This window comes from Pristiophorus japonicus, chromosome 6, assembly GCF_044704955.1.
Source record: "Pristiophorus japonicus isolate sPriJap1 chromosome 6, sPriJap1.hap1, whole genome shotgun sequence".
Lineage (NCBI taxonomy): Eukaryota > Metazoa > Chordata > Chondrichthyes > Pristiophoridae > Pristiophorus > Pristiophorus japonicus.
The window spans coordinates 144,444,660-144,461,469 of NC_091982.1; the positions used below are offsets into that span (position 1 = coordinate 144,444,660).

At 57.0% G+C, this 16,810-nt stretch overlaps 1 protein-coding gene across 1 annotated transcript in view; it reads right to left on the reverse strand.

Moving 5' to 3' along the window:
- Nucleotides 1-14,210: 14,210 nt before the first annotated feature.
- The window catches only part of mterf4 (mitochondrial transcription termination factor 4), a 96,184-nt gene continuing 93,584 nt past the window's right edge, over nt 14,211-16,810 (reverse strand). Inside the window, exon 5 of the mRNA XM_070883255.1 lies at nt 14,211-14,353. Coding sequence (XP_070739356.1) covers nt 14,350-14,353 — 4 coding nt within the window. The 3' untranslated portion in view covers nt 14,211-14,349. The remainder of the gene's footprint in view (nt 14,354-16,810) is intronic.

Sequence of the window (16,810 nt, forward strand, 5' to 3'; positions counted from 1 at the left end):
CGCTCCTCGCTCTCGCTCCTCGCTCTCCCCCCCTCGCTCCTCGCTCGCGCTCCCCCCCATCGCTCCTCCGAGTCGCAGCTCCGCCACCCTCGCTCCTCGCTCGCGGCTCCCCCCCCTCGCTCCTCGCTCTCGCTCCCCCCCCTCGCTCTCGCTCCCGCTCCCCCCCCCTCGCTCCCCCCCCCTCGCTCCCGCTCTCGCTCCCCCCCCTCTCGCTCCTCCCTCGCTCACGCTCCCCCCCTCGCTCCTCGCTCTCGCTCCCCCCCCTCCTCCCGCTCTCGCTCCGCTCCCCCTCGCTCCTCGCTCCCCCCCTCGCTCTCGCTCTCGTCTCGCTCCCCCCTCGCTCCTCGCTCTCGCTCCCGCTCGCTCCTCCTCGCTCCCCCCTCGCTCCTCGCTCTCGCTCCCCCCCTCGCCCTCGCTCTGCTCCCCCTCGCTCCTCGCTCTCGCTCCCCCCCCCTCGCTCTCGCTCCCCCCTCGCTCTCGCTCCCCCCCCTCGCTCCTCGCTCTCGCTCCCCCCCCTCGCTCCTCGCTCTCGCTCCCCCCCCTCGCTCCTCGCTCTCGTCCCTCGCTCCTCGCTCCCCCCTCGCTCCTCGCTCTCGCTCCCCCCCCTCGCTCTCCCCGTCCTCGCTCTCGCTCCCCCCCTCGCCCTCGCTCTCGCTCCCCCCCTCGCTCCTCGCTCCCCCCCTCGCTCCTCGCTCCCCTCCCCCCCCTCGCTCCTCGCTCTCGCTCCCCCCCCTCGCTCCTCGCTCTCGCTCCCCCCTCGCTCCTCGCTCCCTCGCTCCTCGCTCTCGCTCCCCCCCTCGCTCCTCGCTCTCGCTCCCCCCCCTCGCTCCTCGCTCTCGCTCCCCCCCCTCGCTCTCCTCGCTCTCGCTCCCCCCCCTCGCTCCTCGCTCTCGCTCCCCCCCCTCGCTCCTCGCTCTCGCTCCCCCCCTCGCTCCTCGCTCTCGCTCCCCCCCTCGCTCCTCGCTCTCGCTCCCCCCCCTCGCTCCTCGCTCTCGCTCCCCCCCTCGCTCCTCGCTCTCGCTCCCCCCCCTCGCTCCTCGCTCTCGCTCCCCCCCCTCGCTCCTCGCTCTCGCTCCCCCCCCTCGCTCCTCGCTCTCGCTCCCCCCCCTCGCTCCTCGCTCTCGCTCCCCCCCCTCGCTCCTCGCTCTCGCTCCCCCCCCTCGCTCCTCGCTCTCGCTCCCCCCCCTCGCTCCTCGCTCTCGCTCCCCCCCCTCGCTCCTCGCTCTCGCTCCCCCCCCTCGCTCCTCGCTCTCGCTCCCCCCCCTCGCTCCTCGCTCTCGCTCCCCCCCCTCGCTCCTCGCTCTCGCTCCCCCCCTCGCTCCTCGCTCTCGCTCCCCCCCCTCGCTCCTCGCTCTCGCTCCCCCCCCTCGCTCCTCGCTCTCGCTCCCCCCCTCGCTCCTCGCTCTCGCTCCCCCCCTCGCTCCTCGCTCTCGCTCCCCCCCCTCGCTCCTCGCTCTCGCTCCCCCCCCTCGCTCCTCGCTCTCGCTCCCCCCCCTCGCTCCTCGCTCTCGCTCCCCCCCCTCGCTCCTCGCTCTCGCTCCCCCCTCGCTCCTCGCTCTCGCTCCCCCCCTCGCTCCTCGCTCTCGCTCCCCCCCCTCGCTCCTCGCTCTCGCTCCCCCCCCTCGCTCCTCGCTCTCGCTCCCCCCTCGCTCCTCGCTCCTCGCTCCCCCCCCTCGCTCCTCGCTCCCCCCCCTCGCTCCTCGCTCCCCCCCCTCGCTCCTCGCTCCCCCCCCTCGCTCCTCGCTCCCCCCCCTCGCTCCGCTCCCCCCCTCGCTCCTCGCTCTCGCTCCCCCCCTCGCTCCTCGCTCTCGCTCCCCCCCCTCGCTCCTCGCTCTCGCTCCCCCCCCTCGCTCCTCGCTCCCCCCCTCGCTCCTCGCTCCCCCCCTCGCTCCTCGCTCTCGCTCCCCCCCCTCGCTCCTCGCTCTCGCTCCCCCCCTCGCTCCTCGCTCTCGCTCCCCCCCCTCGCTCCTCGCTCTCGCTCCCCCCCTCGCTCCTCGCTCTCGCTCCCCCCCTCGCTCCTCGCTCTCGCTCCCCCCCTCGCTCCTCGCTCTCGCTCCCCCCCTCGCTCCTCGCTCTCGCTCCCCCCTCGCTCCTCGCTCTCGCTCCCCCTCCTCGCTCTCGCTCCCCCTCCTCGCTCTCGCTCCCCCCTCCTCGCTCCTCGCTCTCGCTCCCCCCCCTCGCTCCTCGCTCTCGCTCCCCCCCTCGCTCCTCGCTCTCGCTCCCCCCTCGCTCCTCGCTCTCGCTCCCCCCCTCGCTCCTCGCTCTCGCTCCCCCCCTCGCTCCTCGCTCTCTCCCCCCTCGCTCCTCGCTCTCGCTCCTCGCTCTCGCTCCCCCCCTCGCTCCCCCCCTCGCTCCTCGCTCTCGCTCCTCGCTCTCGCTCCCGCTCCCCCCCCTCGCTCCTCGCTCTCGCTCCTCGCTCTCGCTCCTCGCTCGCTCTCGCTCCCCCCCCTCGCTCCTCGCTCTCGCTCCCCCCCTCGCTCCTCGCTCTCGCTCCCCCCCCTCGCTCCTCGCTCTCGCTCCCCCCCCTCGCTCCTCGCTCTCGCTCCCCCCCCTCGCTCCTCGCTCTCGCTCCCCCCCCTCGCTCCTCGCTCTCGCTCCCCCCCTCGCTCCTCGCTCTCGCTCCCCCCCCTCGCTCCTCGCTCTCGCTCCCCCCCTCGCTCCTCGCTCTCGCTCCCCCCCTCGCTCCTCGCTCTCGCTCCCCCCCTCGCTCCTCGCTCTCGCTCCCCCCCCTCGCTCCTCGCTCTCGCTCCCCCCCCTCGCTCCTCGCTCCCCCCCTCGCTCCTCGCTCCTCGCTCTCGCTCCCCCCCCTCGCTCCTCGCTCTCGCTCCCCCCCTCGCTCCTCGCTCCCCCCCCTCGCTCCTCGCTCTCGCTCCCCCCCCTCGCTCCTCGCTCTCGCTCCCCCCCTCGCTCTCGCTCCCCCCCCTCGCTCCTCGCTCTCGCTCCCCCCCTCGCTCCCCCCCTCGCTCCCGCTCCCCCCCCCCCGCTCCTCGCTCTCGCTCCCCTCCCTCGCTCCTGCTCCCCCCCCTCGCTCCTCGCTCTCGCTCCCCCCCCTCGCTCCCCCCCTCGCTCCTCGCTCTCGCTCCCCCCCTCGCTCCTGCTCTCGCTCCCCCCCCTCGCTCCTCGCTCTCGCTCCCCCCCTCGCTCCTCGCTCTCGCTCCCCCCCTCGCTCCTCGCTCTCCCCCCCTCGCTCCTCGCTCTCGCTCCCCCCCTCGCTCCTCGCTCTCGCTCCCCCCCTCGCTCCTCGCTCTCGCTCCCCCCCCTCGCTCCTCGCTCTCGCTCCCCCCCCTCGCTCCTCGCTCTCCCCCCTCGCTCCTCGCTCTCCCCCCCTCGCTCCTCGCTCTCGCTCTCCCCCCCTTCTCCTCGCTCTCGCTCCCCCCCCTCGCTCCTCGCCCTCGCACCCCCCCCGCTCTCCCCCTCGCACCCCCCCCGCTCTCCCCTCGCTCTCGCTCCCCCCCTCGCCCTCGCTCCCCCCACTCGCTCGCCCCTCGCTCCCCCACTCGCTCGCCCTCGCTCCCCCCACTCGCTCGCCCTCGCTCTCCCCACTCGCTCGCCCTCGCTCTCCCCACTCGCTCGCCCTCGCTCTCCCCACTCGCTCGCCCTCGCTCTCCCCACTCGCTCGCCCTCGCTCTCCCTCGCTCGCTCTCCCCACTCGCTCGCCCTCGCTCTCCCCACTCGCTCGCCCTCGCTCTCCCCACTCGCTCGCCCTCCCTCGCTCTCCCCACTCGCTCGCCCTCCCTCGCTCTCCCTCGCTCGCCCTCGATCGCCCTCGATCTCCCCACTCGCTCGCCCTCGCTCTCCCCACTCGCTCGCCCTCGCTCTCCCCACTCGCTCGCCCTCGCTCTCCCCACTCGCTCGCCCTCCCTCGCTCTCCCCACTCGCTCGCCCTCGCTCTCCCCACTCGCTCGCCCTCCCTCGCTCTCCCCAATCGCTCGCCCTCGATCTCGCTCTCCCTCGCTCGCCCTCGATCTCGCTCTCCCTCGCTCGCCCTCGATCTCGCTCTCCCTCGCTCGCCCTCGATCTCGCTCGCCCTCGATCTCCCCACTCGCTCGCCCTCGCTCTCCCCACTCGCTCGCCCTCGCTCTCGCTCTCCTCGCTCGCCCTCGATCTCCCCACTCGCTCGCCCTCGATCTCGCTCGCCCTCGCTCTCCCCACTCGCTCGCCCTCGCTCTCCCCACTCGCTCGCCCTCGATCTCGCTCGCCCTCGCTCTCCCCCGCTCGCTCGCCCTCGCTCTCCCCCGCTCGCTCTCCCCCGCTCGCTCGCCCTCGCTCTCCCCCGCTCGCTCGCCCTCGCTCTCCCCCGCTCGCTCGCCCTCGCTCTCCCCCGCTCGCTCGCCCTCGCTCTCCCCGCTCGCTCGCCCTCGCTCTCCCCCGCTCGCTCGCCCTCGCTCGCGCTCGCCCTCGCTCGCCCTCGCCCTCGCCCTCGCTCGCCCTCGCCCGCTCTCCCCCTCGCTCGCCCTCGCCCTCCCCCTCGCTCGCCCTCGCCCTCCCCCTCGCCCGCTCTCGCCCTCCCCCTCGCTCGCTCTCGCCCTCCCCCTCGCTCGCTCTCGCCCTCCCCCTCGCTCGCTCTCGCTCTCCCCCTCGCTCGCTCTCGCTCTCCCCCTCGCTCGCTCTCGCTCTCCCCCTCGCTCGCTCTCGCTCTCCCCCTCGCTCGCTCTCGCTCTCCCCCTCGCTCGCTCTCGCTCTCCCCCTCGCTCGCTCTCGCTCTCCCCCTCGCTCGCTCTCGCTCTCCCCCTCGCTCGCTCACTCACGCTCCCCCTCGCTCGCTCACTCACGCTCCCCCTCGCTCGCTCACTCACGCTCCCCCGTCGCTCGCTCACTCACGCTCCCCCACTCACGCTCCCCCGTCGCTCGCTCACTCTCCCCCTCGTTCGCCCCTCGCTATCCCACTCGCTCGCTCATCGCTATCCCCCTCGCTCGTTCACGCTCCCCCCTCGCTCTCCCCCTCGCTCGTTCTCGCTCCCCCCTCGCTCGCTCACGCTCCCCCTCGCTCGCTCACGCTCCCCCTCGCTCGCTCACGCTCCCTCACGCTCCCCCTCGCTCCCTCACGCTCCCCCTCGCTCGCTCACGCTCCCTCACGCTCCCCCTCGCTCGCTCACGCTCCCCCTCACTCTCCCCCTCACTCACGCTCCCCCCTCACTCTCCCCCTCGCTCGCTCACGCTCCCCCCTCACTCTCCCCCTCGCTCGCTCACGCTCCCCCTCGCTCGCTCACGCTCCCCCCTCGCTCGCTCACGCTCCCCCTCGCTCGCTCACGCTCCCCCTCGCTCGCTCACGCTCCCCCCTCACTCTCCCCCTCGCTCGCTCACGCTCCCCCCTCACTCTCTCGCTCGCTCACGCTCCCCCCTCGCTCACGCTCCCCCCTCGCTCCCCCTCACTCGCTCACTCACGCTCCCCCTCGCTCACGCTCCCCCTCTCTCCCCCTCGCTCGCTCACTCACGCTCCCCCTCACTCACGCTCACTCATGCTCCCCCCCTGACTCGCGCTCCCCCCTCGCTCCCCCTCACTCACGCTCCCCCGTCGCTCGCTCACTCACGCTCCCCCCTCGCTCTCCCCCTCGCTCACGCTCCCCCTCACTCGCTCACTCACGCTCCCCCTCACTCATGCTCCCCCCTCACTCATGCTCCCCCCTCACTCATGCTCCCCCCTCACTCATGCTCCCCCCTCACTATCCCACTCGCTCGCTCATCGCTATCCCCCTCGCTCGTTCACGCTCCCCCCTCGCTCTCCCCCTCGCTCGCTCACGCTCCCGCTCGCTCACGCTCCCGCTCACTCACGCTCCCCCCTCACGCTCCCCCTCGCTCGCGCTCCCCCCTCGCTCACGCTCCCCCTCGCTCTCCCCCTCGCTCACGCTCCCCCTCGCTCACGCTCCCCCTCGCTCTCCCCCTCGCTCACGCTCCCCCTCGCTCGCTCACTCACGCTCCCCCTCGCTCGCTCACTCACGCTCCCCCTCACTCACGCTCACTCATGCTCCCCCCTCACTCTCCCCATCGCTCGCGCTCCCCCCTGCTCGCTCACGCTCCCCCTCACTCACGCTCCCCCGTCGCTCGCTCACTCACGCTCCCCCCCTCACGCTCCCCCTCACTCGCTCACGCTCCCCCTCACTCGCTCACGCTCCCCCTCACTCGCTCACGCTCCCCCTCACTCGCTCACTCATGCTCCCCCCCTCACTCTCCCCCTCGTTCGCCCCTCGCTATCCCACTCGCTCGCTCATCGCTATCCCCCTCGCTCGTTCACGCTCCCCCCTCGCTCTCCCCCTCGCTCGCTCACGCTCCCCCTCACTCACGCTCCCCCGTCGCTCGCTCACGCTCCCCCTCACTCACGCTCCCCCGTCGCTCGCTCACGCTCCCCCTCACTCACGCTCCCCCGTCGCTCGCTCACTCACGCTCCCCCCCTCACTCTCCCCCTCGCTCCCCCCCTCACTCTCCCCCTCGCTCGCTCACGCTCCCCCCCTCACTCTCCCCCTCGCTCGCTCACGCTCCCCCCTCGCTCACGCTCCCCCTCGCTCTCCCCCTCGCTCACGCTCCCCCTCGCTCTCCCCCTCGCTCACTCACGCTCCCCCTCACTCGCTCACTCATGCTCCCCCCTCACTCTCCCCCCCCCCTCGCTCACTCACTCACGCTCCCCCCTCCCCTCACTTGCTCACTCCCCCCGGCCACTCACTCACTCACCCTCCCCTCCCCTCTCCTCCCCTCCCCTCTCCTCTCCTCTCCTCCCCTCCCCTCCCCTCCCCTCTCCTCTCCCCTCCCCCTCTCTCCCTCTCTCCCTCTCTCTTTCTCTCCACTCACTCCCTCCCGACTCACTCTCCATGGCTTGCTGCTCCGCTCCGTTCTCCGCCATTCTTTTCCCCGCCCCACAACACCGGAAGTTCTTCTCGTGGATTGGCAGCTCCCTGTGGACCAATCGGAGAGCAGAATGGGATGTGGACTAACCAGACTGACCAATAGCGGCGAGGTGAGGGCGGGATCAGGGCCCTGCCGCCGGCCAGCACGTTGCGCATGTGTGCCGGCCGCTGGCTGGTGCTGTCGCTGACCTGATGGACATTTTGATTGTGAGTCTGGACCTAATGCCAAGAGTTGTCGTGTGAAGTAAAATCACCTCAGAATTCTCACTACATCGAATAAACATGACCTGAATTCTGGTTTTACATTAATTTTTGGCAGTATTCATGCCTTGTGGTTGTGCCTGCGTATTTGAAAAGTACAAAGAACTTGCATGTATGTACCGCCTTTTTAAGCATATTTTTACTGTTGTAATGTGGGGAAATGAGGCAGCCAATTTCATCACAACAAACTCCCTCAAAGACCAATGAAATAAATGATCAGATAATCTCTTTTAATGATGTTAGTTGAGAGAATAATGTTGGGCTGACCACCCCTCCCTGCTCTGTGGGATCTTTTACGTCCATGTGAGAGAGAAGTTGGTTTAGCGAAAGGTGCCACCTCCGATAGTGCAGCACTCTCTCAGCACTGCACTGTAGTGTCAGCCTGGATTATTGAGCTCAAGTCTCTGGAGTGGGGCTTGAATCCCAAGCCCCCGACCGAGAGGCAAGACACCACCACCAAGCCAAGACTTACACTTCGTGTTTTTCTTTACATCCACCTGACGAATCAAAAGTGGGGTAAGGTTTACCGACAAAATAAATTGTGTACAATTGCGAAATAGATTTGATCTCAATGTTAATTCAGTGGTATGCATCTCGCCACAGATTATTTTTATTGTGTACAGTATATGCTGCAGCAGCTTTAGTGTGATTTTATGCATCCTAAATTATTGGTAGTTCTGCTGCAAATGATTTCCCTAGTGGAATCTTGGTTTTTGAAGCATGCTGTCCATTGTCTGTTTCAGAAGCCGAACCCCACTAAAGGTGAGGTGAGAGTGACTGCCCTTGACATCAAGGCAGCATTTGGCTAAGTGTGGTATCAAGGAGCCCCAGTCAATGAGAATCAGGGGGAAAACTCACCATTAGCTGGAATCATACCCAACTCAAAGTGTTATGTATGTAAACCTGTAAATACCATGTCTAACCACCAGAGGACATATCCCCTGTCCCAAGGGATCCCACAATCCTTTGGGAGCACCAGTATATAAGGAGGCCTCACAGGCTGGAGAGGCACTCTGAGATCTGTAATAAAGGACTATGGTCACATCTTACTTTGAGCTTGCAGTATCTAGTCTGACATAACAACTGGCGACGAGATACAGATGACGAACCCCACCGCAACAATGCAGAGAACTGTGGGCATCCTGGAGAAATTCTCGGCGGGAGATGATTGGCAAACCTTCGTGAAGCGCCTTGACCAATACTTCGTGGCCATCGAGCTGGAAGGAGAAGCGAACGCTGCCAAACGAAGAATGATCCTCCTCACTGTTTGCAGGGCAACAACATATGGCCTCATGAAAAACCTGCTCGCTCCAGCGAAACCCACAGACATGTCGTACGATGAGTTGTGCACACTGGTCCGGGAGCATCTAAACCCAAAGGTTCTACACGTACAAGCGGCCTGAAGGCCAAGAAGTGGCGTGCTACGTCGCCGAGCTAAGGTGCCTTGCAGGACATTGCGAATTTGAAGGACACTTGGAGCACATGCTCAGGGACTTCTTTGTACTTGGCATTGGCCATGAAGTAATACTTAGCAAACTTTTGACTGCAGAGACCCCAGCCTTGAGTAAAGCCATAGCGATAGCCCAGGCGTATATCGCCACCAATGACAATACCAAACAAATTTCTCAGCACACTAGTGCTGCTGCAAGTACTGTGAACAAAGTAATGTTGTTTTCGAATTGAAATGTACATGGCAGGACTTACATGCCTGCAGCTGCACATCCGCAGATGACTCGGAGTCCACCATCAAGGGTGGTGAATACAAGGCCCTTAACATCTTGTTCACGCTGCGTGGGTGATCATCATTTCCATTCATGCCGCTTCAAAGGATACGTTTGCAAGAGCTGTGGAACAAGGGGCACCTCCAACGCATGTGCAGGTGAGCTGCAAACCCTGCTAATCCTGCAAGCCACCATGTTGCAGAGGAGAGGACACATCCACAGTAGATCACAACGAACCAGAGCCTCAGACCGAGAAGGCAGAGGTATATGGGGTGCACACATTTACCAAAAAGTGTCCCCCGATAATGCTGAAGGTTGAATTAAATGGACTCCCGGTGTCCATGGAGCTGGACACGGGCTCAAGCCAGTCCATAATGAGCAAAAAGACTTTCGATAAATTGTGGTGCAGCAAGGCTTCAAGGCCAGTCATGACTCCCATTCGTACTAAACTGAGAACGTATACAAAGGAACTGATTCCCGTAATCGGCAGTGCTACCGTAAAGGTCTCCTACGATGGAGCGGTGCACGAGTTATCACTCTGGGTGGTACTGCTGTTCGGCAGGAGCTGGCTGGGAAAGATACGCTGGAACTGGGACGACATTCAAGCACTTTCGTCCGTCGACGACACCTCATGTGCCCAAGTCCTAAGCAAGTTCCCCTCTCTGTTTGAACCAGGCATTGGGAAGTTCCAAGGAGCAAAAGTGCAGATCCATTTGATTCCGGCGGTGCGACCCATCCATCACAAGGTGAGAGCGGTACCGTACATGATGAAAGAGAGGGTGGAGATCGAGCTGGACAGGCTGCAACGAGAGGGCATCATTTCACCGATCGAATTCAATTAATGGGCCAGTCCGATTGTTCCAGTCCTCAAGGGAGACGGCACCGTCAGAATCTGTGGTGATTACAAAGTAACTATCAATCGTTTCTCACTGCAGGATCAATACCCGCTACCAAAGGCAGACGACCTATTCGCGACGCTGGCAGGAGGGAAATCATTCACGAAGCTGGACTTGACCTCGGCCTACATGACGTAGGAGCTGGAGGAATCATCGAAAGGCCTCACCTGCATCAACACACACAAAGGCCTCTTCATTTACAACAGATGTCCGTTTGGGATTCGATCGGCTGCGGCGATATTCCAGAGGAACATGGAAAGCTTGCTGAAGTTGGTCCCGCGCACCGTGGTCTTCCAGGACGACATCTTGGTTACAGGTCGGGACACAGTCGAGCACCTGCAGAACCTGGAGGAGGTTCTTAGTCGGTTTAATCGTGTGGGGCTCAGGCTAAAACGCTCGAAGTGCGTTTTCCTGGCGCATGAAGTGGAGTTCCTGGGGAGAAGAATCGCGGCGGACGACATCAGGCCCACCGATTCGAAGACGGAGGCAATCAAGAACACACCGTGACCACAGAACATGACGGAGCTGCGGTCGTTTCTAGGACTCCTAAACTATTTTGGTAACTTCTTACTGGGTCTTGGCACATTGTTGGAACCCCTGCACTCTTTACTGCATAAAGGAGATGAATGGGTATGGGGTAAAAGCCAAGAAAATGCCTTAGAGAAAGCCAGGAAGCTGTTATGTTCAAACAAATTGCTTGTGTTGTACGATCCATGCAAGCGTTTAGTACTAGCATGTGATGCGTTGTCGTACGGGGTCGGGTATGTATTGCAACAAGCTAATGAATTTGGGAAATTGCAACTGGTTGCTTATGCATCCAGAAGTCTGTCTAAGGCCGAGAGAGCCTACAGTATGATCGAAAAAGAAGCGTAGCGTGTGTTTACATTGTAAAGAAAATGCATCAATATCTGTTTGGGCTCAAATTTGAATTGGAAACCGACCATAAGCCACTTATATCCCTCTTTTCTGAAAGTGAGGGGATAAATACGAATGCATCGGGCCGCATCCAGAGATGGGTGCTCACGTTGTCAGCATACAACTATGCCAGAAAACTGTGCCGATGCTCTCAGTAGGCTGCCATTGCCCACCACAGGTGGAGATGGCACAGCCCGCAGATTTAATTATGGTAATGGAAGCATTCGAGAGTGAGCAATCACCTGTTACAGCTCGAAAAATTAGAACCTGGATGAGCCAGGACCCCTTACTGTCCTTAGTAAAAAAAACTGTGCTCCACGGGAGTTGGTCTCATGTCCCGTTAGAGATGCAGGAAGAAATAAAGCCGTACCAGTGGCGCAAAGATGAAATGTCTATACAGGCAGACGGCCTCCTATGGGGTAATCGGGTAGTTGTGCCAAAAAAAGGGCAGGGACACCTTCATTAGTGATCTCCACAGCACCCACCCAGGTATCATAATGATGAAAGCTATAGCCAGATCCCACGTGTGGTGGCCCGGTATCGATGCAGACTTAGAGTCCTGCGTGCACAAATGTAATACATGTTTGTTAATACGGATTCTTTTTCCCTCAATCTGTTTCAGCGAATACACTGACACACGAACACCTTGCTGCCTTTTCTGTAAAAGACCTTTATTGAAGGTTCTCCGGCCGGGACTTGTCAAGACAAAGGGACACTCTCAATCAGAGCCTGTTTACCTTCCTCTGGACAAGCCTCTTTTCAGCGCGACACAACAACAGTTATACATTTTCAAAACAGAACACATTTGATTAGCACTTGGTCTATCCAATCCCTTTCTGCCTCCTTCCCCCCCCCCCCCCCCCCGAGTACGTCCAATGGCAGGCAAGAAAGTCTCCTAATTAGGGCTGGTGTCAGGGTCAGGTTAGTTATAGCTTCGCTACACTGTCTTCCCTTATCAGTAAAGAACCCAATTAGTTTCCCTTCCTCCTTATCAGTAAAAGCCATTACTTTTCTCCTCCTATCTAGGATTGCTTTCTTTCTTTGTGCCGCCTTGCGTCTTTCTCATGACCCGTGTTTAACCTCAACCTCAACTCTTGGTAACCCCTTTTTTTTCTGTCAATTCTGCAGTTGTCTGCATCTTGACATTTCTTTAGCTATTTTCCCATGATTCCCTATTTCCATCCCTCTGCCACATTTACAATCTTTCTGTATCCATTCTCATTCCCCCCTTTTATCATTCCATGATAACCCTGGTGACTATTCCAGGAGTATCGCATTCAGCCGTTCGCACTCTTTCCTGATCCTCCTTGTTGTCTGTGAGTCCGCCTCGAGCCTCTTCGCAAGGTCTTATCAATGTCTGTTTAGGTTCTCCCATCGTATCCTGTCGGAATATTATTGAATTGATAACTTCTGGAGCCTTGGTACAAGGCCGAAGAGAGGCCTTTTACCTCCTTATGGGCCAGTGCAGGAACCAGCACTTTAACCCTTGTCCCGCTGGTACCCCTAATGCCAAATCTTTCTCTTACATTTCCTCACTTTTGGCCCTTGGCTATACGCCAAGCTGGCCATATTTCCCAATAACTATCTCCCTGTAGGCAAGTTCCAGATAGGCTTGTTCACCCGGGTGGCCATCTCCCAAGCTTCGGGACCTCCTGAAACCTTCCCACAGAGTTATATAATGTAAGTCCTTCCTGTAGGACTGCTTAAATTTTCATCCCTTATGGCCTTAATCATAGTGCGTGCCCTGACTTATCGTTTGGCCTGTTTAATTCGTGCACATGTTAATCCCATCATGACCATCAGAACCAGACCCTGTATTACTACAAGTACATGTGATGATATTCTTATCCATGGGTGAATTTGAATATTAAGTCCAATGTCCCACAGCTTTGAGTACCAGGGCTGATCAGCCAGCATTGCGTTAGTGTCTCTCTGTAAGTTGTCTATTTCTTCCTTCAGCCGGGCATACTGTCGTCTTTGATTCTGGATTCCTTGCACCAAACGTAATTGTTCCTCATTTAGTTCCGGTATCTGTTTGCCTTGCGGTTCCCATACCGCCTCTTCGTACCCTTCTCGGAGGGTATCCGTGATTGTTCCGTGGATGATTTCCGTTGTCTCCGGATATATGTGGTATCCATTTACATCTATTTTTCCCATGGGCCTGAAACACAAGTTAGGGTTGGTGATGACACAGGGGGTGACTCCTCCCCTGGTCTTAATCATTGGGTTGGCTGCTCCTGTGCTTCATTCCCTTGTGGAGCAGCGATTGTTTCGGAATCGTGTTTGAGAGGAGTGATACTCAGCGTGCATCCGTTTGTTTGGTGGAATCTGCAATCATCATTCGTCATTCGTGGCGTACCTCGACATAAAACCACTTGGTTAATTTTATAGCAGTCAGTTATATCAATGCCTTTGGTACTATTGTTAATTTTAATCACCCGTCTGGCAGGCTGATGGTAACGTAACCGAGTTTGGTTTCTCACTTCACCAATATTATCGATCTGATATAAGGGGTCTCCCTTTGTTACGTCATACTGTGGTATGGACAACACAAATCCGATCATATTCACCCGCCCAGTAATACATCTGAATTTCGGCACCCATGCGTGACTATTCCTTCGTACCTCGCATGTGTTATTCATTTTTTTATCTAGAGTCCAATTGTTAAGTATGCTGTTCGGAATCCAATCTGGTATGTCTCCATTCTGGAGTTGCTCCAAATTATGTTATACCTCACTTAATATCCAGGCCCCATACCCGGAGCAAACTATCTCAGCCTGTAATCGTTTACTTATATCTTTTCCCATTGCGTGGATCAATTTTATTGTCTTGGCATTTCGGCAATGTATGGGCCACTTGTAACAGTTCCCCTTCCGCGCCATCTCCCAACCGCGCTTGTAGGGCTTGGTTATCCAAGTCCCTCCCCACTAAACCACTCAAGACTACGCCATTAAGTTGTTAACCCGGTCGTATATTGCCTACAGGCCTATGGAATTCATCATCATAACCCCTGCCGCATAACCCGTGCCTAGTGTTTCCAGTATTCCCCTTTTTTTCCGACCTTGCCCTGTTCCATTTCTGACATTAAATCTCAGGGTAGTGGGTTCCGGGCCTTCGAGGATCCGTTGTGCCAGGTTCTGGTATAGACTTATAGTTTCATTCCCACAGAAGCTCGGAAAAATTATATCCATTAGGTTTAGGATAAGTAGTCGCTGACGCAGCCCAAATTATATCCTTTCTTTAGATTCTTTTATTACTAGCCCCCCCCTTTGCTCCGTTCTCTTCCCACCCTTGCGGGGTGGATTTGGCTGCTTGTTTGCAGCTTCGTCTGCCCAGGCACGAGCTTCTAGAACTGAAATTCCATCCAGTTGGATTTTTGCGCCCTTCCCCTTTTGGTCCTATGAACTTGCTCCTGTCCTCGGAATCTACTGGCGCCCATGGCATCGGCAGCCTGCTGCATTACAACCTTACTTAATACACTATACATAGCCATGCGTTAAAATAAGTTCTGCCCTTGCTCCAGTCCTTGGCTGCTGGGTTGCATATTTCGGCAGTCAAATTAAACAAAGCTAGTTCATGTAGTTGTGTCTTTCCTGCGTGTGCTATATCTCTCGTAGTCCATCAGTATTATCCAGTGCCTGCTTGGGCCTCAAGGTCCCCAGTATCCGGAGTCTCCAGAGTCGAAGCAGCCGCTGCGGTCCCATCTCGGTGAGTGTTCTATCTGCAAATTTTAAACAGATAGCCTGGTCGTCACCAGGTGTTAGGTTCTGGTCTACTCATCTTTTATCCATGCATGTTGCGATCACTCTGTGAAATCGGAGGTAAGGTTAGGTTGGGTTTGTAGACTACACTTACCCACCGTGGGGTACATTGGTTCTATTGCCATAGGTGATGGTGCTATGGCTGCGCACTGCACCATCCGTCAGGCCCCGTTTATAAAAAAAAAATCTCTTCCAGCTTATTTATCTTAGCTTTTAACTCTTGAATTTGTTTTGTTTGAGTATCTTTCTTTTATTTGTATCAGGCGAGTATTATTACATAGGCTAGTTCTGTTTTTATTTTTATTCTGACTATCGTACCATTTCCTCTGTTAGGTGAGTCTTTTTTATTCTATTAAGAAATCCAAATTAATAATGTCCAGTATAAAACAGCTGTCAATGGGAAGGGTTAACTCCTTTACAGGTTTGTAAGAAAGCCTGATGTCATTACGTGACTTCACGTAATCATCCGAAAAATTCTTTTTTTTTAAGTCTTTGTGCCTTCAAAACTTGCTTAGAAATTAGGAATCCGTTAAAACAGCAGAAATCATTCGTAAAGCCATCATAATAAGTCTTCTCATCAGGGAAGACAGCATTTTAGAGTAAACTCCAATGCTTTCTTAACTTCTAATTGCCAAAGATTTTTTTGATTGATTTAAAACGAGACCACACATTTTTAATAGGTATTTTGTTTACTGAAATCCAATTTTCACACACGCTGTGTACATTCTAACATTTCGTTTTATTTTACGGGTCCCGTTCACTGGGCAAATCTTGTGGGGTTTTTTTTCTCTCTCAGCACAAAATCTAAACATCCGTGCCAGTTCCATTTTCTATAAGAATTTTAAAATTTAGTAAGATTCTCTAATTCCCAGTTCTTTCTGTGCTGAGTTCGCATAGCTTAGATCTTTTCTCCTCGTTATTTTCAAAACCCTCCTGCTTGTTTAGACTGTTCAGGACTTTTCTTGATAAACAACGTCCATTTTGGAAATCTTTCAAACTGCAGTGAAACTTTCTCATAATTTAAAATCATTATCACTGTAGAGTGTCTTTTACCTCTTCCAATTTTTTTTTCCTTTTCCTAATTAAACCAATATCTTTTTCACAGCAAACATCAACTAGTATTTAGTAAGTTATGTCTTTTTCCATCACAAACACATTTTTTTCAGCACTTATTTAGTACGTTACATCTTTTTTTCAAACCTTTTAGTTTTATATCTCCTTTTTTCTTTAAGAGATCAGATTTAATTTAATAATTTTTTTTTGAATCCACCTCAGTATTTTGCTGTGCCTTCTCTTAATATCTCAAAATCCCAATTCAAATTTTGTAATTTCAATCTTTATTTAAAACTTTTTCTTGAGCTGGAAGCTTTTTTTAAAAAGGCATTCTTTCTCATTCCGAGACTAAATTTATGTCTTTCAACCCAATGTAATCAATCCTTTGTGCATTTCCTAGCTCCGTAACTTATCATCCGAATAAATCCACACCTGCGTTCCTAACTTAAAATGTCTTAAAACTTCCCACATACAGGACAAGACTACAAAGGGTTGAAAAAACTTTCACTTGTTTGGAGAGGTGGGTGGGGCTAAAATAAAGAAACAGCTGCTCCACTCTTCAAACAGGCTTTTAAAACATGAAAACATAAAAATTCATTCCGCAGTCAAAAAATCACACAAGTACTCTCATTCAAAAACAGACATTCACAAAAGTCTCTCTTCATTCAACAAAGCTTATTAATTAATTTTTTTTCTTTGGCCGGCTCTATTTTTGGATCCATGATTGCCCATTCCCGCGTCGCCCCGCGGTAAAGAAATATTTTATCCTTACACAATTCCTTTTATCCTTACACAATTCCTCGCGTCGCCCCGCGATTTAGTTTTACACAATTTCTCTTTTCTTCCGCGTCGCCCCACGGTGTTCCTATTCGCTTCGCACCGCGATAGTCTATTTCTTGCGTCGCCCCGCGATTTCCTTTTCCCTTGGCGTCGCCCTGCAGTTTTCCTATTCACGTCGCCGCGCGATAGTCTATTTAAGTCCTATCAGCGCCTAGACGGACTAAGTGATATACAAAGTCGACATCATACCTGACTTCGACACTTATTTCCTAAGTTAAAAGGTATTCGCCAGATTGACCTGGATCTCGTTCAGACGCTACCTGAGAACCAGCGAATGGCAAAACTTTCTTCAGACTTTTGGGACTGGAGCAAACCGAAGTGGTGTTTAAAAAGTACTCACTCCAGTGGCCACTTTCCTCCTGTCTCGTCCGAGGCTAGATCGGCTCTTAATTCGCAAGCTTTCGGCAGCCGTCCGTTGAGATCCCACTTCTGACACCAAATGTTAATATGGATTCTTTTTCCCTCAATCTGTTTCAGCGAATACACTGACACACGAACACCTTGCTGCCTTTTCTGTAAAAGAC